The following is a 27,307-nucleotide window of genomic DNA, read 5'->3' on the forward strand; positions in this document are numbered from 1 at the left end:
ACAGTTCGAAGTCACACGAACTATTCGTGTTACAATGACGACAAACGCGTAAGAGCCCAGCGGTTTACCGCGCACTATACCGAATTTGTCGCAAGAGTTCAACTATAGAAGGTGAGGAAGCAAGTTTCCACCTGATACTCGTCGAATTACGTTGAAATTGTCGTACCATCCGAGACAAGAAGTTTCCCTCAAGTTTTCGAAATTCCCCATGTATATATATATATATAAAGAGAGAGAGAAAGGGATTAAAAAGTCCAGCGTTTAATTGCTTGCATCATTATAAAATTTTATGCCCAATATTCAAAAATACTTTCCTAAAGTTACAAATTTAGTTTTAATTTTCCGTAAAATTTCTATTTAACTTTACGACCTGCACTGAGAAAAATGTTTAGTCAGAGCAACCAAAATTTGGTTGGGCCAACAAAAAAATTTTATTCGTATTTAAGCAACCAAACTATTTGTTTGAGTCAACCAAATAATTTGGTTGAGTGTTTTTTGTTGGCATAACAAAAATGTTTGGTTGATCAAACAAACAGTTTTTTTTGTAAAATTAAAAATTTTATTTTACCTTATCTCTTTTCTTTTTATCTTTTTTATTTATTTCATTATTTATTTATTATCAATTTTAACATTGAATTTATATTTATCCAATTGAAATATTTATGGACTTTGAAAAATCTCACCTCCGACTGGGATCGAACCTCTGTTTTAAAACTGAAGGTCGGGAGCTCTAACCACTGGACTACCTACCCATCCTTGTGAGATATTTAAACTAACTGTTCTCTTAAGCTGAGAGCGAATCAAATAATTTGGTTTTCGCAACTAAATTTTGGTTAGGACAACAAACGATCATTTGGTTTTTTAGACAAAACTATTTTGTTGTGTTAAGCAAATTATTTTGTTGTCGAAACGAAAATTTGGTTGGAATTTAAAAATGTTCAATCAAATAATTTTGTTGGCCTAACCAAATGTTTGGTTGAGATAACTCTACGACTTTGTTTAAGCCAACCAAAATTTGGCTACAAGAACCGAAAATGGCCAAACCAAACGATTTTGTTGCAAACACTAAATTTTTTTTCTCAGTGTGTGTTGTTCAAAAAGTGGATTCTTTGTTATCCACATTAAGTAAATGTGGACTTAAAAAAGATCCCACAAGTTTAGACTTAGGTTCGTTTCGTAAGAAATTGAGGTACATTATCTGTCATTAATTTTGTACGTCAAAGTACAGAGTTTCACCTACTTAATTTAGGTAAAAAATCAAGGATTATCAGAAAAAATATCAAGATAGTTGGAAAATGGATAAAAAAAAAAAAAATGAAACACGTTATCATTGTGAAAAGGACAAATAAAGAAATCTTCAAACGAGATCCAATAACTGTCTCAACTTGAACGTTTTCTTTGACGCACTCGCCAGGCAAACAATTCCCTTTATATTTTAGACTTCACATCTAGGTTGCAAGAATTTCGCATTGGTGGAAGCAAGAGAAATATGTGTAGAGAGCACATATACACTCTTTAGAAGAACTATATTCAGCTTACAACATGGAGGTTAGAGCAATTCATATCCACAGACATGCAAAAGGTTTGTATAGGTGAGTTATGAGCCTTACCTCGCAGCTTCGTCATTCCTTCCTCTCGCTTGGTTCTCGTACAAGGAAGCAAGCAAGTAAGGGAAAATCCTTTGGCCAGCGGAGCTTAGATAATTGTACTTGGGAGCTATACCTTCTCTCTCTCTCTCTCTTTCTGTGTGTACCACGCTTTACTGCAGTTGCAGTTGCCCATCCACGTGGAAATCATAGCTCTCCCTACGACCCATCGAGACTCGAAATCGTCGAGAATAGCGGCCAAGCGTACCAGAAAAGGTACCCTAGCTGACTGAAGATGCCAGATAATCTATTGGATCTGCGAGGACTGATTGGAAATAAGAAATGTCTTTGAGCAATTGTCAGTGCATTGTTGGAAATTGCGAAATAAAACGATATTGGGAAAAAGAAAGAAAAACCAAAATCGCCTTTGATACTCTACTGCTTCTTTAAAAATAACTTCATCAGCAAAACAAAACATTTCATTGGATATTATTAATTTACAGTGTACATTATATTAGTTTCCTAAAGTTGTATTTCATTGTTCTCAGCTCACATTATAAATGTATGTAGAAATTACTTTGGATCTAAGTGCGAAGGGAACAATTCATAAGTGCTTCGGTTGCAATTATTGTCTTCTCTACTGAAAATCAAACCAATTTCAGAAATTAGAATGCTTCTATTCTGCCAAATAAAATAACACTTGTAAGATTATTGGAAGAAGACTATTTTTTGAATAAATATGCTACAACCTCTTAGGTAAGTTCAAATACAAAAATACTGAATTCAAATAGCAGTATATATGTATGTTATTTTCAACGGGAGAATTGCAAATTGAATAAAATCCACTCGAGTTCACAGCTTCAACGAATTTTTTCTATCTCGCAGCAACGCAAGAATTCAAAAGTGATCTCTCTTGAGTCAAACTGAATGAGCAGGGGTGCCATATCACGATACCTAGCTGTATATATAGGAGAGTGGCGAGTTCGAGTTAGAGAACCGTTGGATAGGAACGGTATTGGATGTCACCACGAGAGAGATTACGTGTGGCTTTGAAAGAGTCAGCGATCTCTCTTATTCCTCCCTCATTTCTTCTCTCTTTTTTCCACCCACCATTTTTCTCAGTCCATATTTTCTCTATCTCTCTCTCTCTCTTCTTCTATACTCTATATACTTTTTTTTTCCCTACTAACACTGGTTCAGAAGACATACGCAATGCTATCTTCACCCTGTCAACGTTATAGTCATCCCCCCATAGCAACGAGAAAACCCAATCTAAAGAAGATGCTTTTGTCATTTGTTCCAATTTTTCATAGTTCGATATTTAGAATCAATCATCGATTTGCAGGGAATTCTATATAGATGAAGAGAAATATATTTTCCAGCGTACTCTTCAGTTATATAACTTCTGATAAATCACAATTATTGAGCGGGAGGAGCATTCGAATAGCATGGCGATTATTGACTCTATTCTAAAACTATTTTAGGTTTTTTTTCTGCCCAAGAAAAGAATCGGCATTTTTCATTTAGAACTTTCAGAAATCTCTCTAGATACATTGATTATTTTAAAAGAATATTCTTTCATGAGAAGCATTATCCTATAAATTAAATTAGTTAAAATTTAAAAATTTTTAATTTTCCCAATAACATTAAAAAGAATTTTTTTATTAAACGCATGTTTTTTTAAATAGAATTTGTACACTCTAAATTTAAATTAGTGAGAATTCGTTAACAAATTCAAATTAGAAATTTTAACTATTTTTTACTTTTTAGTAAAATATTACTATTTTAGTAATATTTTTGTTACTAAAAATTAGTAAAAACTTTCACTCAATTTTAATTTAGCAGAATTCTTATTTAATATAATTTTAAATGAGTTAAATTTTTGAAATGTAAAAATTTCTAATTCGCCGAATTTTCAATTAACGAATTGGTAACGGAATTTTTACACCGAAAGAAATGATTTATTTGAACCAAATAAAATATATTTGAGTTAAATAAACGTATATTTGTCTCAGAGCCTACTAACTTATTTATTTGGCGTAAATAAAAATTTTATTTGTCAGAAATAAATTTTTCTTTGGCTCAAATAAATTTTTTATTTCAATGAAATAGAATATATTTGCTACAAATAAATGAGTTAGTAGGCTCGGAGACAAATATAATATTTTTCTGAGTGTAAAATTCAGAATTTTCATTTGACCGAAAGATTTTGTGCAAATTTTAAAAACCAATACAATTTTTTTTTTATAATTTCTGATTTTTTAATTTTAAAAAACGCGCCAAAATCTTTTTTTAAGTTATGTTCTTATGTTTTTTCGGATATTTGCAATTTTGATAAAATGAAATTTCTGCTTTTTAAGAATTCTATCAAATTGCAATTTGACAAATAAAAATTTTTTAAAATAAAGATTTGCTATTTTTCAAGAAAAAAATTATTTAAATTTTTCAAAAAGCTTCGGTGAAACTTTAAATATATTAATTTAAAAAGATCTAAACAATTAGAAATTGCATTTTAGTCAAAATTTAAGTTTTTATTCATAGGAAACAATTTAGGAAACATAATTTACAAAATTCTTTTTTTTTTTTAGATTATGTTATCTAAATCGTTTTCTATGGATAAATTTTTTTAATTTAGATTTAAATGCAATTTGTAATTGTTTAAAATTTTTTAAAATTAAATTACTTAAAATTTTACCGAAACTTTTTTCTAAATTTAAATAATCCTTTTTTTTAAAAATACAAAAATACACAGTTGGACTAACTTTTGTTCCGATTCTTTGTCTGATTTTTCTTTAAATGCAACAATGACATTTTTCATAAATTTCTATATTCAAAATTTATTCCTACAAGAAAAAATAATTTTTTATACAAAATTTATAGAGAAAAATTTCAAATTATTTATTTTAATATTAAAAAACATATATATATATATATATAATAAAAGTAAAAAAAAAAATGAAAACAAAAGTTTTTTGTAGTGAAAATTTTACTATTTGTGAAATCGTATATTATTAATTCTAGCACTTGCAGAATGTGGTTCTACTCTACGAATTAAACAAATTACTAATTACTGCTTCATCCACCTCGTTAATTATCATGCCTGCTATCTGCCAGTGAAATGTCTGTATTATTTATTTACTTGTTAAATAGAATAGTCTCGTTTATATTCTCAACGGATTTGTACGACGCCAAAGTTACGTCCGTTAATTCACGTTTTCCGCGGTGAAAATTTTCCATCCCTGTGGAATCGCACCGACTGTGCAAATTTAAATATGAATCACGAGAGTAAGCGTCAGATGAAACAATTATCTCACCAAGACCTAAAACCTTTATATTGGTTTTTTTTCACTTTATATTTGTTCGTGACTAGAATTTTTTTTTTATACCGTTATTCCGCAAATATTTTTAAACGAAATATATTTTTCAAAAAAACTCACCTCTGTGCCTGTTGGTTTGCTTGTCGAACATAAGCATTGCATCCTCGATCTGAAAATATAGAAATGAAAATTAAAACATTGAAAAACAATTGTTTTTAATAATAATCTACTAATAAATGTGACGCGTCACGAGAAAATGTACTAAGGCAAATAAAATTTTAGATTATGTTTAACGATAATTTTAGTTTGATTAAACATGATGCTGAAGTCCGCAACGTTTTTAAAAACGAAAAATTAAAATAGAATTATTTTTTCATGTCAATTTATCTCTAATTTTGATTTGCACAAACTTGCAAGAAATTATTACTTTTATAAAAACCAGTTACCCCCGAATAACTTTAATTTTAATCCAAAGTAATAGATATTGTCTAATTATTTTTTCGTTTTCGTTTATAAAAACGTTGCGGACTTCAGCATCATGATTAAACATTAATTGATTATATGAAATCAAAAACAGTTTTTATTGAATATTTGTGTATTTTTAATTGAAAAATTACAAACATAACCTAAAATTGTTTGCCTCTAAAGTTCCTTTTTTCGTGACGGGATTTTTTTCAAAAAACAAAAAATTAAATAAAAAAAATAAGAATAATATATTAAATAAAAAAAAAATTAAATTAAATTAAAATTTCTAAATAGTAATTCAATTAATAAAAAAACTGACTTATCATCTTTAATAAATAAAATACATATATCACTCTCTTATTATAAATACTAATTAATATTAGTTATAATATAATAATATGATGATAATATGGTAGTATGGTATTTTGACATTGATTGTATTATAATTGATAATATTAATTGATGTTAATGCTGCTATTGTTGATGTTTAATTATTATTATTGATATTGTTATTATTGTTTTTTTTTTAAATTTAATTTTGAATTACACGCATTAAAGTGATATAGTAGATCCCTTAGTTACCCCTTAGATTTTTACCAAAAAACAACTAACATCTTGACTAAATTATGTAAATCCAAAAAAATTATCATCTATACTTAAATAAAAATTCATTTAAAATGAAGAGTAAATTGCATTTTTTGTGGTTTGTATATAAAAAATAAAAAAAGAATCATTAATAAATATAAATATAAAATTTTCTTTCTTAATGGGATAGTACGCTACAAAGCGATCTTTGCAATTTTGAAAATTATGTTTCTCAAGTTATTACATTCGACTTACAATCCACTATATATATAGAAAGCGAATGAGAAAGAATCTGGTCAAATCACGTAAAGAAGCGAACCGCTTTCATATTGTATGAAAGTACATACATATGCGTCGTAAAGCACAGCTGGTTTGAGATTTACAGAGCACGCTGCTGAGAAAGACGATGTCGTGTCCCGAGGGGGTGGAAAAAAGGGGGTGACGTTCGAAGAGAGCGGCACAACGCGAAGCGAAGAATAAAAAAAAAAAGAGAGAGAAAGAAGAGGAAAAGGTGGAGGCGGATTTATGGGACAGCAGAAACAATAGGGATTACCCTTTATTCCTGTCTCTCCTACCACCTCTTCCAATCCCAATTGTCAATTTGCGAATCAGCGCTATCGGGGAGATAATAAGTCTTATAAAAGTTAAAGCTGTTTTCAAAACAATTAAATTTCACTTTTATTTTATAGGTCAGCTTATCCCGTCAAAGAAGAAGCTCGACGTTAAAATATCCGACAGATAACTCTCTTTCTCTCTGTACAGTGCGCTTATTCTTTTTCCAATTAAAAATAAAGGTGATAAAACAATTTCAATTTTTCTCAAAATTGGATGGTTTAATAATGAGAGACTATATTATATGTATAAATATGTGTAATATATATACAAGTGAAAAGCAGATTTAAATATATTTATAAAATACTGTCTTAACTGTATAAAAACTAATTAAAATCAGATTTTTTAAAAAATATTTTTCGTATCTTTCAAATAGAAAAATTCCATTATACTGTCAGTAGGTTTATCATTTATACTGTAAACCTCAAATCGTCTAGAGGATTTCATTTTAATCTTATAATTTGATTTTCCTTAGTCTAGAGGTGCTTCTCTGACAATTGGAAGCGACTCACTCCTGACTACCTGGTAATCAGTAGAGGTGCATTTTTCTGAACACCAGAGCCTTCCTCACTTCCTAGAAGGAGCTGTACTTGTTCCTGTAGGCGCTCCTGCGGAGTAGTAACACCCTTCGCTCTCCTTCCTCCTGGTGAACCGTACTTAGTATGGGCGCTTCCGTGGAAGACTGGTGAACTAGGTTACACACATCTACCAGGACCATCCTTGTCGAGTAGAGGCGCTCCTCTTTTGACGAAGATGATGCACTAGGACGATTCCCCATCTCGAGGCGCTTCTCGGGTGGAGAAAACACCTACTGAATATTACTTTGTACTAGCTTCGCGTCGGGCATGAATATTAGAACCGAATCCAATATCTAGCTTCTTCCCGATTACGAATAATAATCGACTTCGCGTGCACGACCCCAGTATCCGTCCGTATCGTCGTCTAGGGGGTAAATTCTAGAAAGTACTCCACGTGAAAGTAATATGCGTCGTCCTGATCAACATCATCGTGAACGTGTTAATATATTTAAATCAAATTAATTCTGGATTAATGACGAGCGCGATCGGAGCCTCTGCGAACGCTTCACTAGAATAGCTAGTTCTTTTTATCGTTATGTTTTCTAGAGTTTAGTATTTTATTTGCATTGTATAGATTCTTTGTTCATATTCTTTTTTTGTAATACTTCATTTTTTGTACATTTTATTATTCTTTTATTTAAAGTCGAAGGTTTAAATAAAGACTCGTCAATGACTACACCTCTCCTCTACATCATAGTAAGAAATAGTTCCGAAATTAATCGAAACATAGATGGCGCTCCACGCCATCTAACGAGATTTAATGTAACTAGTCAAAATAGGTACCCGGACTACATCCGGCGAGCAAATACTTTTGGCAATAAAAACTCAGATCATTACAAGTTAAATAGTAATTAAAAATCAATAAATTAACTGACACTTTAAGGTGAAAAGAATCTTAACTGCAAAAAATTTTAGGTTATGTTTATCAAACTCTATCATTGGTAGAAAAAAGCACTTTTATTTAAAATGCTATAATATAAGAAAATTTTTAGAAAACGATAAAAGAAAAAATTGTAAATGTTAAACTTATTATTTTCATGTTTATATAATGTTATTTTGTCATCAATAATAAATTTTATCAATTATTTTGAGATTTATTTTCAGTAGAAAAATTTTGCTAACTAGCATTTTTCTATTTCTATTAAGTACTTTCGTACTTAATAATAATTTTAATATAATTCATAAAAAATAATTTTGATTGAAAAACATTAAAATTAAACATAAAAACAGAGTAAAAACAATAAGTTTAACACTTACAATTTTGTTTATTGTATTCTGGAAGTAAGCAAACGTGACCATGAAACAAGAATGATTGAGAACGACAAATCAAATTAAATGCCTCTTGCGTGGCGCCACAGTCAGTGAAAAAAGTTTGCTTCTTTCAAGCCGGAAACATAAAATAGACGCGCGAAATTTTAAATAAATATTTTAACACATTTTTTTTATAATATATTTACATTTCTCAAATTGTAATTAGTATCTAAATAATCATGTGATATAATTATGGTTATTACAATATAAATAATTTTATAAAGAAATAAAACCAACTTTTTTTTCAATTTTATAAAAAATAACTAAAATAGAAAAAAGTTTGAATTTCTAATTTTAGCTTATATGCAAAAAAGCAATAAAAAGTTTTTATTTATTTTTGTATATAAAAAGAATCGAGGAAATCAAAGTTATGATTTTTCTTTAGAAATGCTTATTTAAGTCGTAGAATAAAATTTTTATTCTCAGGCTTATGAAGAAAACTTGTATAAAGCTTTTGAGTTTGAAGCAAAAGACTCTGCGGAGGTGAGACTTGTTTGGATATCGTTATCTGTTCTCGAGACGAGAGTAGACAGAAGAAAAAGTACTTTTTTTTAGCATTACTTTCCTCTAAGACATTCCCAGAGGATGGAAAGTCAACTTAAATAAACGTACCTTTAAAAAATGTAAGGTTTATCTTCGATTTTTGAGGTTGACCAGTCAACTTAAAATTTTTTTTAATTTGACAAATTAATAAAAGTTAAATATTATCAAATTAAAATTAACAAACTTTTTTTTTATATAATTTCTCAAGAGACTGATTCGAAGTTTGTAAATAATTTTCACATAATAGTAGAATTTAAAAAAATTACAGCAGTGAGATTGAAAATTTTTTTCTTCTTCTTAGAGAAGATAAGAGTTTTTATTTCAATAAATTTAATTGTTATTGCAATTCTTCGAGAGGTATACATATTTTAAATTATAGCAGATGAATTTTTTACTTTTTGCAGTCGCGTCGTATCATTCCAACTAAATCTAAAAGCATCATAAAAACTAGGTCAACGGTACAGGAATCTCTTGGAAAATGGAAAGTTTTTTTTTCAATTGAAAAAATACGCTATTGAAATAGTTACTGAAGAAATAAACACCAACCTTCTCGCACATTCACGTCGATTTCAATGCACTTTTCATTCTAAGCAAAAACGAATTCGATTCTTTTCAAAACAGTCAAGTTATAAGAAATCAAGTTCCATCATTATTTCAACCAAATCCTATTTATTTTTTGCTCTATAGATATAGAAAAAAAATAAATTGACTCAATCAATAATATGTTTTTTTTTCTAATAAATGTGTTAAATTTAAAATATCTGCAGAGTTTGTGATTTCAATGAAAAATATTCGTTTGTTTTTTTTTTTTCTTAAAGAAATGCGAAAAAATAGGAAACTTTTTGCAAAGCTCAATTTTCATTAAGTTATGATTTACATTTGCAACTTCAGTGGGGCGCGCATTTACGTCATTCGTTTACATTTGCAGCTTAGTTATATTACAGCTCGAGTTTATGAAATTCATGCAAAAAGGTTTTCAGTCACGTTTTTCTACAATTGTCCCCATATGCACGACATAAATTACGACTCAGGAGAAGCTGAGGATGTAAAAAGTCCGTAATTTCTTCTAAATGAATTTTTCTTACTTTTCTCTCTGCACCATTACCATTTTTCACTATAATATGCCAGTGCTGGCTAATTAACGTTTCTAAATCATTACCACATTTTAGTATAAAAAAAATCATTTAACTTTAAAATCAAATTTTTTTCATTTATTAAATTTTGAAATTTATAATAATTAATGCAAAATTGTGTTACCGATTTTATAATTGGAATTAAAAATAAAAGAAATAAAAATCTATACCTGATTTCTTTTTAACATTAAGAGGCCACTTTAATTAAGCCTCTCCTACCTTCCTCCCTATTGAGATTTTACGGAACTCGAGAGCTTATTATTTCGAGGCCCAGTCAATTTGGTCGATTTTGTATTCAACAACAATTCTCACGCCAAGCCCCCACAAGATTGTTTTACCAACTGCATAATTTTCTATTGAAACAAAAGCGCGCAAAGAAATCCTTCGTCGAGAAAAATATCCGTAGCTCGCTTCTGGCTTTACGAGCGGTTTGCGTAGACGAATACTTATAACGAGATCCTTTTCTCCTTCGCGTCCTTTCCATTCCAAACACTATTAAAGTATATATACGCAAGCATCTCGGAAAAGCTCTTTTCCCTTTTTTTGAAATGTATCCGTCGAGAAAAATATTTCCCTTCTGCTTTCTTCAATTTTTCACCCAACTGATATTTTGTTGTAATATTTTCTTCCATTCAAGTGAAATTCTAAAAAAAAAAATTATTTACAACGTAACTGATGAAAGAACTCAAAAAAAAAAAATAGAAAAGCTACAGTATAATGACTGGCAATTTTTTTTCCTCCAACATATAAGCGTCGTTAAAAAATAAAAATAAAAAAAAAGAGTACTAAAAATCTAGACTCAGTTCGAAATTGGATTACACATAAAAGTCAACAAAAAATAAACTTGAAAGGAAATAAAAATTTTTATAACTCACAATTTGAATTCTGGTTCATGCACTTTAGAAGTACACGAGACCTGTTTCGGTATGGATGAATGGATCCAGAAGTTTATTCTATGACACGGAAACAAACCATATCTTTTCACCGTAAGCTAAAAAAAAGGGGGGGGGGGGGGGGGTGCGCGAGTAGTAAATTTTATGTATTATAGGGATTCGATATTTTATGCAAACAAAGAATGCGAAGACTATCAATCTTTTTTTTCTGACGTTCAATGACGACCTACATTTTTAAACTAAAAAATGACAACAAAACTTTCGATTGAAGGCTCCATATTCTCACTTGGGTTTTTAAGATCCATTTAAGCCCTTTTTGATCCACTCTGTATAACGTCCGAATAAAATTCATTCATATATTCACATATCCGAGTATATTTATTGCCCCCTCCTTTTATTGCCGGACTAGTGCAACATTATAAAAATTTATGACTAAATTTATACGGAAGTTGGGCTCAAGAAAAGAGACTTTGGATTTTTGTATATAAAATGTGTGGAAAGTACTCCTCTTCTCTCTTGAGATATACCCGCATAAAGCTCTCTATATTATGTAGGTGAGATTTAGTCTCTCAGTAATAATATACATACAAGTAAACCTACGGAAGTGATAATTTCCGATTTTAATGAAATTTGGTATGAATGTAGTACTCGGAAAAATAAGAGACCCGTATATTTTTATATCTGCCATGATCCACTTTAAAGGATATAGAAATCATCCCTTGAAGTTATAGTGGTGTTATATCCTACAATATTTTAATTATTTTATTTCCTTTATTTCTTTTATCTATTTACCTTTTTTATGTAAAATGTGAGAAGAACATTTTGTTTTTTTTCTTGCATCTAGTCTTTATCATAATATATAAAGTCATGAGAAAATCAAATAAAGTTAACAAGATGTTTTTCTCAAATTTTACATAAATGTTTATATATCTTAAGCCCAAAAATCAACAATAGTTGCCAACTTTTGATAAGTCATATTCTAAAGAGATTTCAAACTCCCGACCCTTGTACTAATAGATAAAATAACCAAGAGGGTCCGTAACAAGTGCAAGAGGGCAATGTACGAATGTTTGAGTTTCTATTTTTATTTTAATAATATGTAAAATTAATATTTGTTGATTATTAATTGATAAATATACATTTATAAGTTATCAATTAATAAATAGATATTTAATAATGATAAAATTCGAATAATTCTAAGTTTCAAATAATTCTAAGTTTTTCTGGAACGTTGTAAATAAATATCGTAGAAAACCATTGAGAAACAATGTTATAGACACTCAATCTTGTTATGTCTACCTTACTAATTTTTTTCCGCCGGTGATTCCGGAGGACATTTTGTTGTTGCACTCCTCTCATCCCCTACTGGACGATTATATCTCTCATGAAGAAATCATGCGCAGTATTAAGAAATGTAAGTTATCCAAGGCATCTGGGATTGACGGGATTGATTATAGTTTCTACAAATATTTGCCGGAATACTGGTTAATTTATTTGGAGGAATTATTTCGGAAACTGTACCAAAAAGTTGGGGGCAACTAACTACTTGTATGTTATTCAAAAAGGGGGATCCGTTAATAATGATAAAATAAGAAATGCGAAATATAAAATTTTACTTTTACCATAATTTATAATAATTAGTTTTATTAAATAAAAAATTGTTATAGAAATTGTTAAAATTAAAATCTTTCCTTTTCTTTAATATATTCTTTTTTATAAATTCAAGTCCCCAAAAATGGGCCTGATAACATTATCTTTATCTAAAAAGTGGAGTGGGAATCATTCCCTTTAAAAACCAAGGGAAGTTTCATTAGAAGTCAGTAAAAAAATATTCTTCAATTCAAACAGTTCAGTTCAAACTTCTTAGTTAAACTTTTTATTCTAAAATAATTAAGTACAAAAAAATTCATTTCTAAAAAAATCACAAGTACAAAAAAAATATTCTTCAAAAAAGTATCTAGTATTATCATTGCTACAAAATCTCAATTTAAAAAAAATTAATTTAAGTATATTCAAGGAAAGAAAAAGCTGATATTCAACATCACACTGTAAAACAACAATCAATAAAATAGTAAGTGAAATAATAAAATTTATTTGATTATCATTTCTTTTCTATTTCTATTTCTTTTGCCTGATAGTATTGAAACAATTAAAGTTGGGCCCATACTGTAAACATCACATTTTGGATAGGATTTTTTCCAAATTTTGCCGATTCAATTTTAGTTGTATCGACAAAATTTAATCCTTATAATTCTAATTTCCTTATTTTTCTAAAAGAAGATTCAAATTCAAAACTATTCCCAAGTTAGAGGACAATGTGTTCCTGACTTAAAACAATTAATTTAAATTCTTTGCTTTGTGCATCTTAGCATATAACAAGGGTGCAATATATGTCATAATTAGAGGTTGTGATCAAACTATTACAAATAGCTAAACAGTGAATACAGCAATGAAAACATTAGAAATAAAGATAATTTTCCACAGAAAAATATTTAAAAAATTCATTTGCTTAAACAATTACTTGAGATCAACAAAAATCATGAAATCTAATAACGCCATTTGATTCTATGGAAAAAATTACGACGAAATTGTGTCTTGCAAAATTTTTTGTTTTGTCGAAGCAAAGTTCTTATTAATTATAAAATTTGTTTATTTAATTTTTTTTATATAAAATGAAATAACAAAAAATTTTGCAAGACACAATTTCGTCATAATTATTTCCATAGATTCAGTTCTTTGTCCGATTATAGAAAATTGTATATTTTTGTATCAACTATTTTCTACAATATCTGCGAGAGAATACTTGAGGGATTTTCTTGACAATTTATTTGTTCCTTTTTGGTTTATAAAGATGTTTACGTGCTCGAGATTGAGAATACTATACATTTTCAGACTTGTTTACAATCTGCTCTTGCAGAATACAAATTGTCTGCCTGTTTACTGTAATATAAGAATGGGAATACGAAAGTGACAATAGTAAAATATTTAAGAAAAAATAATGCAATTTTACAAAAAATGTAACAAAACTTTATTTGAAAACATAAAAAAACAAGGAGGGGGTCCTTTATATTTATTTCATAAACATTTTTGCTTACTCATTGTGTGAAGAAAAAAAATTGCTTCCTCGTGGACAAAGCAATGAATTTCTCCAATTGCACTGATTGATTTAAAACATTTCGAGTTGAAAACTGTTTTAAATTTCTTAAATTTTTTGAAAAATTAAGAAAATTTTAATTAATTTTATACATCTAGACAATTAAGCAGGATCTCATACAACATGTTTCTATATAGAGGAAAATTTGTTTTCACCATTTTTAAAAATTTTATAAACGAAAGGAATACAAAGCTTCCTCCACGAGGAAGCAAAAATTATAAAAAATAAAAATATTTCCTCTCAAGATTTTGTTTTTATTTGAACTAGATAACTATATTGTAAAAATTCTAGAAAACCAATTATTAAAATGTCAACAACAAAAATATACGTATAATATCAACAGACATAACCAAAGAAAATACACGTCGTACCTTATACAAATTTAGAGATAAAATTATAAAAAAAATGTAAAAAAGGAAAAATTCCATGCCAACCGGATTAATAAACATTTTACAATACAGTAATCTGTTAAACGAGGCACCAACAATAGTGACAAAATACTGCCTGTACTTAATTAAATATTTGATTAAAATTATTTATTATCTATTATTAATATCATTAATTGGTTTTATTTGAAAATTTTAACAAACATAAAAATAAATAAAATAATCATTTAGCGCCACTAGCCTTTTAGTCTATTTCGAACCTGTCAATCAGCTGTTAAAATAAATTAGACATAACTTAATAACCAGTTAATATTTTAAATATTTTAATACTGTGTTTATTTGAAATCTATTAAATTATTAAAAAATTTTACTTTAATTTCCATTTTTTTTATTTATCTGGAAGTTGCAATCCATTAATTCAAAAAAAAATGATTTCACCTGTCTTCAACACATCTCCACAAAAAAAAAAAAAAATTGGTTCTATTATTATTTTATGAAAAAAATAATCTTTTCAAAAATCGTTAAAAAAATCTGTCTATACAATAATTTGGAACAGTTATCACGCTGTAAAAACTCGTTTCTTTAATAGCATTTTTCTAAATCGATTGTACAATTTTTAAAATAGTTTAATTTTTTACGAATGTATTTTTTTTTTGGATTACAAAAAGATTATAGAATTGTGTGTATATATAATCAGGGGAAAAAATATAGAAGACAAAAGAGAGCTATATTGCGATGAAAAGAATGAAAGAATAAAGGCACGTATTTTATTTACCAAGTACGATAGGAGGCCCATTTACAGAACACGAACCTCGCGGCCAACTACCCCCCTTTTTCTTCCCTTCACTATACTACTCAAACCGACCTCCATCTAAGAAACTCTTTTTACTCGAGGTAAAAGGTCGTTTCGTGAGTAACCGTGCCAGGCACCGACGAACGAACATAACAGAAGAACATGACTTACATATCGAAGTACTTTTATTGGGTGATATCGGTGACAAGGGCTGATCTGTTTTCATATAAGGGTTTTTTCGCAAGCATCAGCACAAAAGGATATTTTCCAAACAGTATCTCACACACACACACACACCCACACACACACTTTTTTTCCCTCACAGACATTGTATAACTGAAAGCATCGGAAGATGCTTTTATTTGTGAAATTCTATTTTCATACTCAAGACAAAATTATCTTGACACTGTTAATCGAACCTTGATATTTAACTGAAGAAGAAATTAAAATATATATCAACCTCTCAGACAGAAGATTTATTTAAAATTAGAAATGACATATTCCTTTGATTTCGTCAAAATATTTCAATTTTCCTCCTCTCGTTAATAATTAGATTTTGTCTCGCGGTTTTCTTTTCGTTCAGTAAGACGAAAATTGTGAATATGGGCAAGTCTCTGAAACTTTTAACATTCGTGTCCCTAATACTTTTTATTTTATAAAATGATAAAAATAATAACTAATGATTATTAAATATTTTTATACTATTAAATAAGGATCACAGATTTTTGTTTGAACCCTGGTATTTATTAATTTGGTGATTTTATCCATATTTTGATTTAATAATGCTTACATTATCATGCTTTAGCACGTGTCACTTTCGATGTTTTTTAAGTATTTTAATTTTTTTTAATTTAGTTTCTTTAAAAAAAATTTTTTATCACTATTATAAACTATTTAAAAATATTTAAACAATTTTATAAACAAGGTAAAAAAGTGTATATTATTGTAATGTAAAAGATATAATGCTTTTAAAAGTGTCCCTCACTTTTTGTGTCGCTGGTCAAATCACCTGGTTTTCTATAAAATAATCATTGAAATACTGAACAAAAAATTTCGAAACTAAAGGCACAGTTAAATTTTACGTCAATTTTCACAACACTGTACTTTATTTTTTTACACATTTTAAAGAAAATTTATTGTTTGATATCTGTGTTAATCGAGAAGTACTATAAAAATGTCGCTGGTCAAATCAGATAGTTTTACGAAGTTTCTTATCGAATCAGCACCAAAATTGTGGCACATATACTTTTTGATGTACCTAAAACGAAGCATATGTTTTTATTTATTTTAATTCTTATTTAAAATTATTAATTAAACGTGGATATTCAATTTGTCGCTCGTCAAATTGTCTCTTGGTCAAATCAATCTTTTTCTGATCAACCTGAATTTGCGCATTTTTTTGTTTCATGTTTTTTTTAACTTTAATGATAAACCAAAACATTGACAAAAATGGATGAAGCAAAAGTAATTAAACGTGAAAAAATGAGAGAAAAGCGAAAAAAGGAAGCAGAAAAACATGAAAAAAGGAACGAGGGAAGAAGAGAATATCGACTTAAGACACTTAAGTAATATTTATTTATTATTCGTGCGAATTAGTTAAGTAAATGAAAACGTTATTATTTGAGGTTGTGTTGAAAATCTCAGTTTATTTTCTCAAAACAATCGATTTTGTAAAAAGGTTTTTTTTATTGATTTAAACAATTATATGCAATAAATTTTTTATTATTATTTACAGAAATACAGTTCACAAGAGTACCATATTAGTTCCTAATTCTTTTCCTAATCTTGATTCATCAAATATTCAATCATCAATGGATAAAATCAAAATGTTGGTAACTTAACATTGCTACTATTATTATAACTGATTAATTAATTTTATTTTAATTTCTTTATTATTATTATTTTAATATTTATTATATTATTTAATTTTAATTTATTTTATTGTAATTTTGATTACTCATTTTTATTATATAATTAAATATTTATTTTTGTTATTTAAATTCAAAATTTTTTTTGAATTGTAATGATCATAAAATTTAAAAAAAGCGATACTATAATGCGACATATTTTTCACATTTTTTGCAGAAATCCTGTTCTTGACACTACTGAATTAGATCCTCATTCTTTTCTCAATTTTGATCAATCAATAGATAAAATCAACGCATACTTGTACCTTAACATTCTTATGTTCATTGTTACAGAGTAATTAATTTAATTTTAATTTAATTATTATTTTTTTATTTTCTACAATTTTATGTAAAATTATCGATCCACTAGAAAAAAATTCAACATTTTCATTTTCTGATAATGTATTCAAGCAGGTGACTGAAAAATATAAATTGTATAAAAAGTGAATAATTATTGTTTTCTTATTTCCTTTAATTATATTTATATTATTTTATTAAATCATTTATATAATAAATATATATTTATTGAATTATATGATATTTGTATCATTTTTATAATATTTTATAATACATTTTATGATATTTTATTATATTTATATTAATTTATTATATTTATCATATTATATTATACTCCACAATTTATTATAATTTTATCATGTAAAAATACAATTGTTTATATTAATTACAAATTTCCTATTACATTGGAAATTTAGATAACCTCACAATTTTTCATTTCAAAAAAGTGATATTTTTAAATAGGGGGCAACTGAAAAATGATTGTACTATAATAAAAATGAAATCTATTTCGGTTAAAAATGCAGTACAATAAATATCAAATGTGTGCTCACAAAAATTTATTTTTTAAAATTTTAATTAAAATGTTAAAGGTTCTAGAGATTTGCCATATGTTCTTGATGAGTCAGCGTCACGTCTGTTATTTATTTTTAAATTAAATATTACAAATAAATAAATTTAAGTTTTATAAAAAAGGAGAAGCAACTTAATTCTATCTTAAAAGTATAAAAATATATTTTCTCTTTTATTTTATGACTTACTCTCTAAATTTGAATCAGCGATAAGTATACCACTGTTACCAATTAGCGTATATACGCTGAAAAATCAGTGAATTTTCACTAATTTATCAGTGCATATACGCTGATTGGAATCAGTGGTATACTTATATAGCTGAGAATCAGCGAGATTTTGCTGATTCAAATTTAGAGAGTATAGAAGTGCAAATATTTTTTGCCTAGATTTTTTTTTTTTTGCTACAATCTCATAATATTGTTCTTTGTATTTTAATCATCTGTTACGGATGCGCGTAAAGTTTCTTATTTTTCATCCAATGATAACAACATGATGCGTGAACTATAAATATGGTAAACATAACCTCACTTTTCAAAATTACAGCTGATTAAAATATACAACACAGTAACAAAAATTTAACTTTTTCCAATTTATCGTGAATTATACAAGACACGAAAGTATTTCCCAATGATTATTTACTGCTAGAAAAAAATCTCACAACTAAATGGACATTGTCATTAACATTGAGAATTGAGATAAATTTACGCGCTTGTTGTATTAAAATTGTAAATATAGTAGTGAGTTAACGACAAGTTAGTCTATATAAATATATATATATATATGATTCAAAAAGAGTTGACAAAGATTTACGTTATTGGATATCGTTTTTCGATTGGCCCGGCTTAATTCTCGATGTAAAGATAATGGGATTTTGTCAGATGGATTCACTCTCTTTCTCTTCACCTTCCAATCATTCCACCCAACTAATTCGAGTTTTCGATCTTGTCTTTCACTATAGTAGTTAGCAGGTTTATTCTGTTTTCGGATTATTCACCAACAGAGACAAAACATTCAAAAATAAACACCAATTTCAGTTTGAAAATTTCATGACCGTCATTGATATAGTAGTTTTAAATAAAAAAAAATTTAACTTGAAATTTCTTTGTACTATTTTAATACCAAAATAAATAAAAATAAGATGTTTTAATTCATAGAACCACAAATATATCACATATTTAGTTTACTGTAACAACATTTTTTTAAGTTTTTTAAAGAAATTTAAAGAGTGTAGAGCATATTTAAAAAATGAAGGGCACGCACGCTAATGTATTTTTCTCTTGCAAAATTTGTGTTGAAGAGCGGGAACATCAATCAAAGAATGATACAGGAAAAAGTAGAAAGCAACTAGTTTAGTTTAACAGCCAATTATGTTACCCCTCGAAAACATGCAAGTCAGGAGATGTTATCGTTTCGACGATTGAGTCAGGGGTGAAGGTACACAGGTTAAGTGTGAGAGAAATTGCGTTTGTTAAATACATACATATATGAGAAAGTGAACAAGGAATAATAAAGAGGTCACCATGTGTATGTGTGCGTGTTGATTTATCAAAAAAAAAAAAAATTGAATGAATTAGAGAAAAAAAAAATGAAAAACTTTCCTTAAAAAATAAAACTAATGTAAAACATAATAATTTTTCTCAAAATTGTAAAATTATTCAAACTCATTTTCATTTGAAATGAGATTTTCCCCAAACTGAATTCCATTATTTTTTTTTCAAATCGAGTTTCAAACTTGTATCGTATAAATCATATTTGCGTTAATCTGTCAAATTTTGAGAATGAAAAAAATTTTTTTAAATATATCACGGGGAAAAAGTATTGTTACACTGAAAATTGAATTGTTAATATTATAGAACTAAAAAATCTGGTTTGTTGTTGCAATAAATTTTTTGTTCGTCTAACAATTCAAAAAATTGTTATAACAGTAAAACCGTTGCTTTAAATATATTTTTAAAAATTTCAGAGTTTAAAAATTATTTACTATAATGAATTATATATTAATTTTTGTTAAACGTTTATAAATCACTTCTTTAATGACTTATTTGGCTTTCACTGACAGAAAAATTCTTTAATTAGTAAAACTATTATTTTCTTAAGTTTATCCCTTTTATTAATAAAAGAATTTTATACAAATACTAAAATAAATTATTTAACTGCAAAAGTACTATAATATGCAACATGATTTTAATACAAAAAAAAACTTTTTATATTGCAGACTTTAATTATTAATAACACAGGCCGCCAATATTTACTTTCCAAGAATCAGACAGTACTTTTCCGAAGGTTTTCGACGTGCTGAATTCGAATCCAGCCTCAAAATTGACCCTGCAAATCAGGTTTTCGAAATATTCTAAGCTTAATGTGAAAAAAAAAACCCGTTTTTTTTTAACTGCATTTAAGGTCATGCAACGTTCCCGGACATTTCCCCGAATAAATTTTACCGAATGTCAAATTTACCAAAGGCCATTTAACCGAATGTAATTGTTTCCGAAAAATGCTATAAAATGTAATTAATGTTATTTAAATTCCTTTGATAAAAGTTAATATTTCCGAAAATTTTAAAAACTATATTATGACCAATTGCGGTTAGGAATTGCAATTCGATCATAATTTTGATAATCGGGATAAAGTTTTACAATGCTTTTTATTATTATAATTTATTAATATTTTACACTATAATTTCGGAAAATTGGTGATTCGGTAAAATTGATTCAGGGAAAGTGCAGTCGGTAAAAAATCATTCGGAATAAAGTTTTTCGGAAAATTGGACATTCGGTATTTTGGTCATTCGGTAAAATTGATTCGAGGAAATGACCTTAAATTTCATGCAACATCAAGAGATAATTTTTTTTCCAAAAGGTCAATATTGCATCTGAAAGTGCTATATTCTTCCCCTTTAAAACCCATTTAAAAAAATTTTTAAAATCTTCATTTGTCTCTGAATAATTGTTTATTCAATTTTCTGAGTATGACGAATTCTTCGATATTCCAAAACTGGATAGGAACAGATAAAATTTCGATAATAGAGAAGAATATTGCTACAAACATCTAAATTTCAAATAGTTCTGCAGATTTTCGGTATAACTGAACACGAATTCGATGTTAGATTTTCAAAATTCAGAATGGCGGACAATTTTTTAAATATCGAAGAATTCGCCATACTTAGAAAATTGAATGAACGATTACTCAAAAGACAAATGAAGATTTTTAAAATTTTCAAAATGAGTTTTAAAGGTGAAGAATAGCACTTTCAGATGTAATATTGACCTTTTGGAAAAAAAATTATCTCTTGATGTTGCATGTCATCAAATGACCTCCATGAAGTTGGGATCGACGCGACGCTAAGCGTCGAAAATTATTTTTCATAGGACCAAAAATATCAAATCATTTTTTAAAAAGGTTTTTGGGTCCAAATAATGCCTTGAGAAGTATTTTTCAAGATATTATTTGGATTGAAATTGTAAAATAAGTTTTTTAAGATTTATTTAAGATTATTTAAAATTAGCATTTTAAGAATAATATTTTAATTCAATCTACAATAAAATATTGACTCATTTTTCCAATGTTAAAAAAAATTCCCTGATTTATTATACCGTTCTCCCGGTTTTCCCAGAGCCTGATATTGAGTAATGAGATTTGAAAAGAAATGAGCGAGAGGTTCCACGACAGGTGTCACTACTACGCTAGTATTATTTTTGCGTACCAGGCCTTCATAACCCGTGTACTCGTGTATAAATCCTTACAATATCGTCTTACGAGTACATTAGCGAAAGTCCGAGTAGACAGGGAGTCAGATCTAGTTAGAGTAAAGCCAACCCACGTCGGCTGACAGGGACTGCTTTGGTGAGATAGTTCACTGGTCGTTGCCGTGAAAGGGTCAACTAAGGGGGGTGACAGTTAGGAGGTTGCAGTCTCCAACCATCAGGGGCTTCTTAATACTATTATTCCCAGTTTCATCCAAGGGGTAACCCTTCTCTTCTACTATTTACCGAGCGGCGCTCGTCTTTTTGATTCGATTTCATTGAATCCCAACTATCTTCATTATTACCTTAAAAGAAAAAAAAAAAAAAACAATTCACTTCAAATATTTTCATTCTATTTTCAATTACACCTAAATTTCTTTCTATTTTATTTTACTCGCACACTGACAATAATGTTTTTCATTAAACTTTTGGAAAACTTGCTTCACTGACTCCTAGATGTGATTGTATATGTCAATTTCATTTGTGTATTTTCTTGTCGACTTGTACATGTAGACATTAACCCTATACTATCTGTACCACTTGTTGGTTCAATCAAAGTATTGAAACCTTGAAATGTGAATCTTTCATTCAAATATAAAAGTTTACAGAAAATACGAAGTCTGATTTCGTTTACATTGTATAAAATTCCCAAAAAATTTAAGTTATGTTTAGTAATAGTTGTACCTCAATAAAAAGTTCTTTAATTAGACAAAATTAAAAATAGATTTTATTGAATATATTTTTGATGCAATGGAGATTTAAACAATAAATCATTAGGATTTTAAAAAAAACTTATAAAATCATTATTATTCATAATGTTTATTATTATTATTATTATTTATTTAATATTATTTTACAATAGTATTATGTCCCAGGTGAAAAAATTAACGTTACTAACGTTACTTATGTTACTAACATTACTAATGTTACTAACGTTAGTACCTATAAAAAAATTAAGAGTTTTTAAAATATATTTTCACAGAAACTTTGCCACTACTTTCCCATTACCACTTTCACTTCCACTTAAACTTTTTATAATTTTCATTCCCATTTCCACTTCTACTTTTTCTAATTCTCATTCGCACTTCCATTCCCACTTCCACTCTTTCTAATTCTCATTTCCACTTTCACTTCCACTTTCACTTTTTTATTTTCATTACCACTTCCACTTTTTCTAATTTTTATTCCCACTTCTACTTCTAAGAGTTTCTAAAATATATTTTCACAGAAACTTTGCCACTACTTTCCCATTACCACTTTCACATCCACTTAAACTTTTTATAATTTTCATTCCCATTTCCACTTCTACTTTTTCTAATTCTCATTCGCACTTCCATTCTCACTTCTACTCTTTCTAATTCTCATTCCCACTTCACTTCCACTTTTTCTAATTTTCATTCCCATTTCCACTTCCACTTTTTTATATTCATTGCCACTTCCACTTTTTCTAATTTTCATTCCCATTCCTATTTCCACTTCTAGTTTTTTATATTCATTGCCACTACCACTTTTTCTAATTCTCATTCACACTTTCACTTCCACTTGTTCCGATTTTCATTCCCATTTCATCTTCCACTTTTTTATTTTCATTACAACTTTTTTATATTTTCACTCCCACTTCCATTCCTAATTTTTTAAATTTTCATTATCACTTTCACTTTTTCTAATTTCCATCCATGGTAATTAAAAAAAGTGGAAATGGTTGCGTAAATGGTAATTAGAAATAGTTTTAGTCAAAATGGCAACAGCTATAATGAAAATTATAAGTGGAAAAAATGGGAGTAGAAGTGGGAATGAAAATTAGAAAAAGGAAAGTGGGAATAAAAATTAGAAAAAGTGGAAGTGGTAATGAAAATAAAAAAGTGAAAGTGGAAGTGAAAGTGGAAATGAGAATTAGAAAGAGTGGAAGTGGGAATGGAAGTGCGAATGAGAATTAGAAAAAGTGAAAGTGGAAACGGTAATGAAAATAAAGAAGTGGAAGTGATAATAGAAATGAAAATTATAAAAAGTGCGGGAAAGAACATTAAATACTTCCTGGTGGTCGATTTTCGACAAGTTTCTGCAAAAATACAATTTAGAAACATTTTCTTAATTTTTTTATAGGTACTAACGTTAGTAACGTTAGTAATATTAGTAACGTTAGTAATGTTAGTAACGTTAGTAATGTTAATTTTTCTACCTGGGGTTGTTGAAACTTCATTTTAAAGTTCATACGAAGTAGCAAAAAAATCAAATATATTGCAAATTTTCTCAGATCACAAATATGCCACAATTGACTTATTTATATAAAAAGAAAATATTTACTTCCCATATAATTCAAAGCCTTTTGTTAACATAACAAAAAGATCAAATTAAAATAAATAATTTAATAATAAGTTTAATTTTTGACCTGATAACAAACAAGAGAATAAAACTCTTTATATAAATTATCTACAGAACAAAATAACAATTGAATTTAAAAATAAAAAAAAAAGAATAATTGTCAAGAAGGAAATTACCCATAAATAAAGCCTGGTTGATTAAACTTTATAATATTATCAGTAAATAATAAAGTTTACCATGATTAAAATGGACAAGAAAAGTTTGAAAACATCTAGTTTTCGAGAGCGAATGGGATAAAGGGGATGAAAACTAATTAAACCTTTAAACCATTTCGAGTGTATACGCAAACACAATTTAATTAGACAACTTTGCTCACTTCGCGTTCGCGGTATGTAAAACATGTTCCAATTTAAGCGAAGCTGTAATGTGGTATTACTGTGGTCAATAATCAGGCTATTCTATTTCTGTTGTGTCAGTTATTATCCTTTTTTGAATTTCCATAAATGGCTCATCATTTTATCTTCTTTTTTTACTATAACACTTCTTTCTACCTTTTTTTTTATGAAAATCATTATTAGTAATTCAGGATTTTTTTTTCATGGAAAAAAGCTGAAAGCAAATTATTACATTGTACCAAAATGGTGAACACTTTGGACTGATTTGAATTGATTTCAAAATTGTTTTATGATTTTGAAGCTAAAGAGATTTAAATTATTGTTGATAAGGAATAGAAGAAAATTGGTAACTTTATATATAAAATTTCGAAAATAGAAAAAGTGAGAAAGAAGGAAGTTTTTTTTTTTAAAAAAAAAACATTTTCCTTGGTCAAAGTACTAAAAGGCAATTCCATGTGAAGTCATAAGATATAGCTGATCGATCAGTGTCGTCTCTGACAATGAGTCGATTCCCATTTCCTTTTTCCTTCAATGCTTTATTCAGCATACGTCAACCTCATTTTCCGGCCTCGCGAAAGGATAATCCTGTCCTAGCACAAGAGTTGGACACGCGCTCCCATTCTAGAAATGTGGGGGGTGGATTTGCTCTATGAAGTATTCAACATGCAACGGTATGGGCATGTTGGTTCGAATGTCACATGAAAAGGCTATTGTGATAGAGAGACTTAATGCATGCACGTTTTCTACATTTGCTTGCCTAAGTCGTCATAATGTCATACCAATGTAAGCACATCAATTCAAAATGCCTCCCTCATAAACAATTGATACCAACAGTCACGACAAAATACCCTAACGATCGATTGTGTGTGTATTTAAATAATAGATTCTAGTTACCTTTGTCTTACATCATTAATAGTCTATACTTGATTCTTGGAATTTTTTTTCTTCATTCTAGAGAAATTTCTATCATTTTTTAAGTAAACAAATTTTTCCTTCTATATATCTATATTCAAATTTTTTCTTACGTCTCATAATTTTGAGGATCCAAATCTTAAAAGGTTGTTTAGTAGAATATACTGAAGCTCTTCTCTCCGCGTGTAAATCAAATTTTCATTTGTCCAAATTTTTATTAAAACAAAAAGTCATTTAATAAGAATCTTAAAACTCAGAATTTTCATTTATCCGCTACATTACAAATGGTCGGAATAATCATAGGGCAGAAATATTACGGCGCTAATTTTAAAATTGACCAATCAGAAATTGTAAAGAAAATTGTCATTGGTAAATTTTAAAATTAGCGCCAAAATATTTGATTATTCGACCATTTGTAATGTATAGGATATAAATGAAAATTCTGAGTTTTAAAATTTCTATTAAATGACATTTCGTGTTAATAAAAATTCTGACAAATGAAGATTTGATTTAACGAAAATTCTGTCATTTAAAAATTTGACTCACGAAATTCTATTTAATCTGTATAATAATTTATAGATTGTCCTTTATTAAACTCTAATAATAACATGGAAACATAAACAAAATTTTTGACCTACTAAAATCCATATACACCGTCGGACACAATTTCTGACCCAAAAAAAAATTTAACATTTTCGGAAACTAGGACTCAAAAAAAATACCCGTGCCTGGCCGTTTTGCTAGATCAAGTCGTTTGTGGTTTTTAGGGGTGAAAACAACCACTAAATGAAAAGTGACAAGATATCTTTAAAAAATTATTAATATTTTATAAAACTTGCTATCTGGGAGTTTTCGGGGTCGATGATTATTAATCTGATGTCAGATTTTCAAAATTCAAAATGGCGGATCCAATATGGCGATCAAATTTTTAAAAAGTTATTAATTTTTTATTTTATATCTGCCATTTAAAACTTTTAAAATTTAACATCAGATTCGTCATCAGCGACCCAAAAAAAATCCCTAGATACCAAGGATTAAAAAAAATTTAATAACTTTTTAAAATTTTGACCGCCATATTGAATCCGCCATTTTGAATTTTGAAAATCTGACATCAGATTAATAATCAGCGAATATTAATAATTTTTAAAAGATATCTTGTCATTTTTTATTTAGGGGCTGTTTTCACCCCTAAAAATCACAAACAACTTGATCTAGCAAAACGGCCAGACATGGGTTTTTTTTTTTGGGTCCTAAATTCCAAAAATGTTAGATTTTTTTTGTGGGTCAAAAAAAAGTTGAATTTTGTCGGACGGTGATATAGTTATTTCATATATATTTCTGACATTTTACAATCTATATGCAGTAAAAAATTTAAAAATTTCCTTTATTTTTTCCACATCTGATAAAGTGAAAAATTCTTTATTACCTTAATAAATTTTTTAAAATAAATATATGAAGGGTAGAATGACAAAAGGGGTCAAGCGCCAATTCACTGTTTTTACAGGAAGTAAAAAAAACATTTTTAAAAATTTTGCAGGTCATTTAAAAAAAAACTGAGAAAACCGTTTCGATATATTAGTATGTTTTAATAAATAAACAACAATTTGTTGAAATAAACCTACATATTAACGATAAAATTAAAAAAAACTGTGGTTCCTTGAGGTTATATCAACTGCGCACATTTTCTTTAAGCATTAATTATAAAAAAAATATACAGTTTAAAGAAAAACTGGAAAATTAGTTTCTTTCTATGGAATCGACGAAATGAATAGAAAAAAAAATTCCTTTAAAAAATTGTTTGTTTT

General features: G+C 28.1%; 1 protein-coding gene across 11 annotated transcripts in view; it reads right to left on the reverse strand.

Moving 5' to 3' along the window:
- Positions 1 to 27,307, reverse strand: part of LOC127289355 (RNA-binding protein Musashi homolog Rbp6) — a 999,297-nt gene that overhangs the window by 169,897 nt on the left and 802,093 nt on the right. For all 11 annotated transcript variants that reach the window (XM_051317240.1, XM_051317237.1, XM_051317245.1 and 8 more), the window contains one exon: positions 5,024 to 5,072. In XM_051317240.1, coding sequence (XP_051173197.1) covers positions 5,024 to 5,072 — 49 coding nt within the window. The remainder of the gene's footprint in view (positions 1 to 5,023; positions 5,073 to 27,307) is intronic.

The sequence above is a fragment of the Leptopilina boulardi genome, unplaced genomic scaffold (genome assembly GCF_019393585.1).
Source record: "Leptopilina boulardi isolate dan_hultmark-lab unplaced genomic scaffold, ZJU_Lbou_2.1 LbouV2_408, whole genome shotgun sequence".
Taxonomy (NCBI): domain Eukaryota; kingdom Metazoa; phylum Arthropoda; class Insecta; order Hymenoptera; family Figitidae; genus Leptopilina; species Leptopilina boulardi.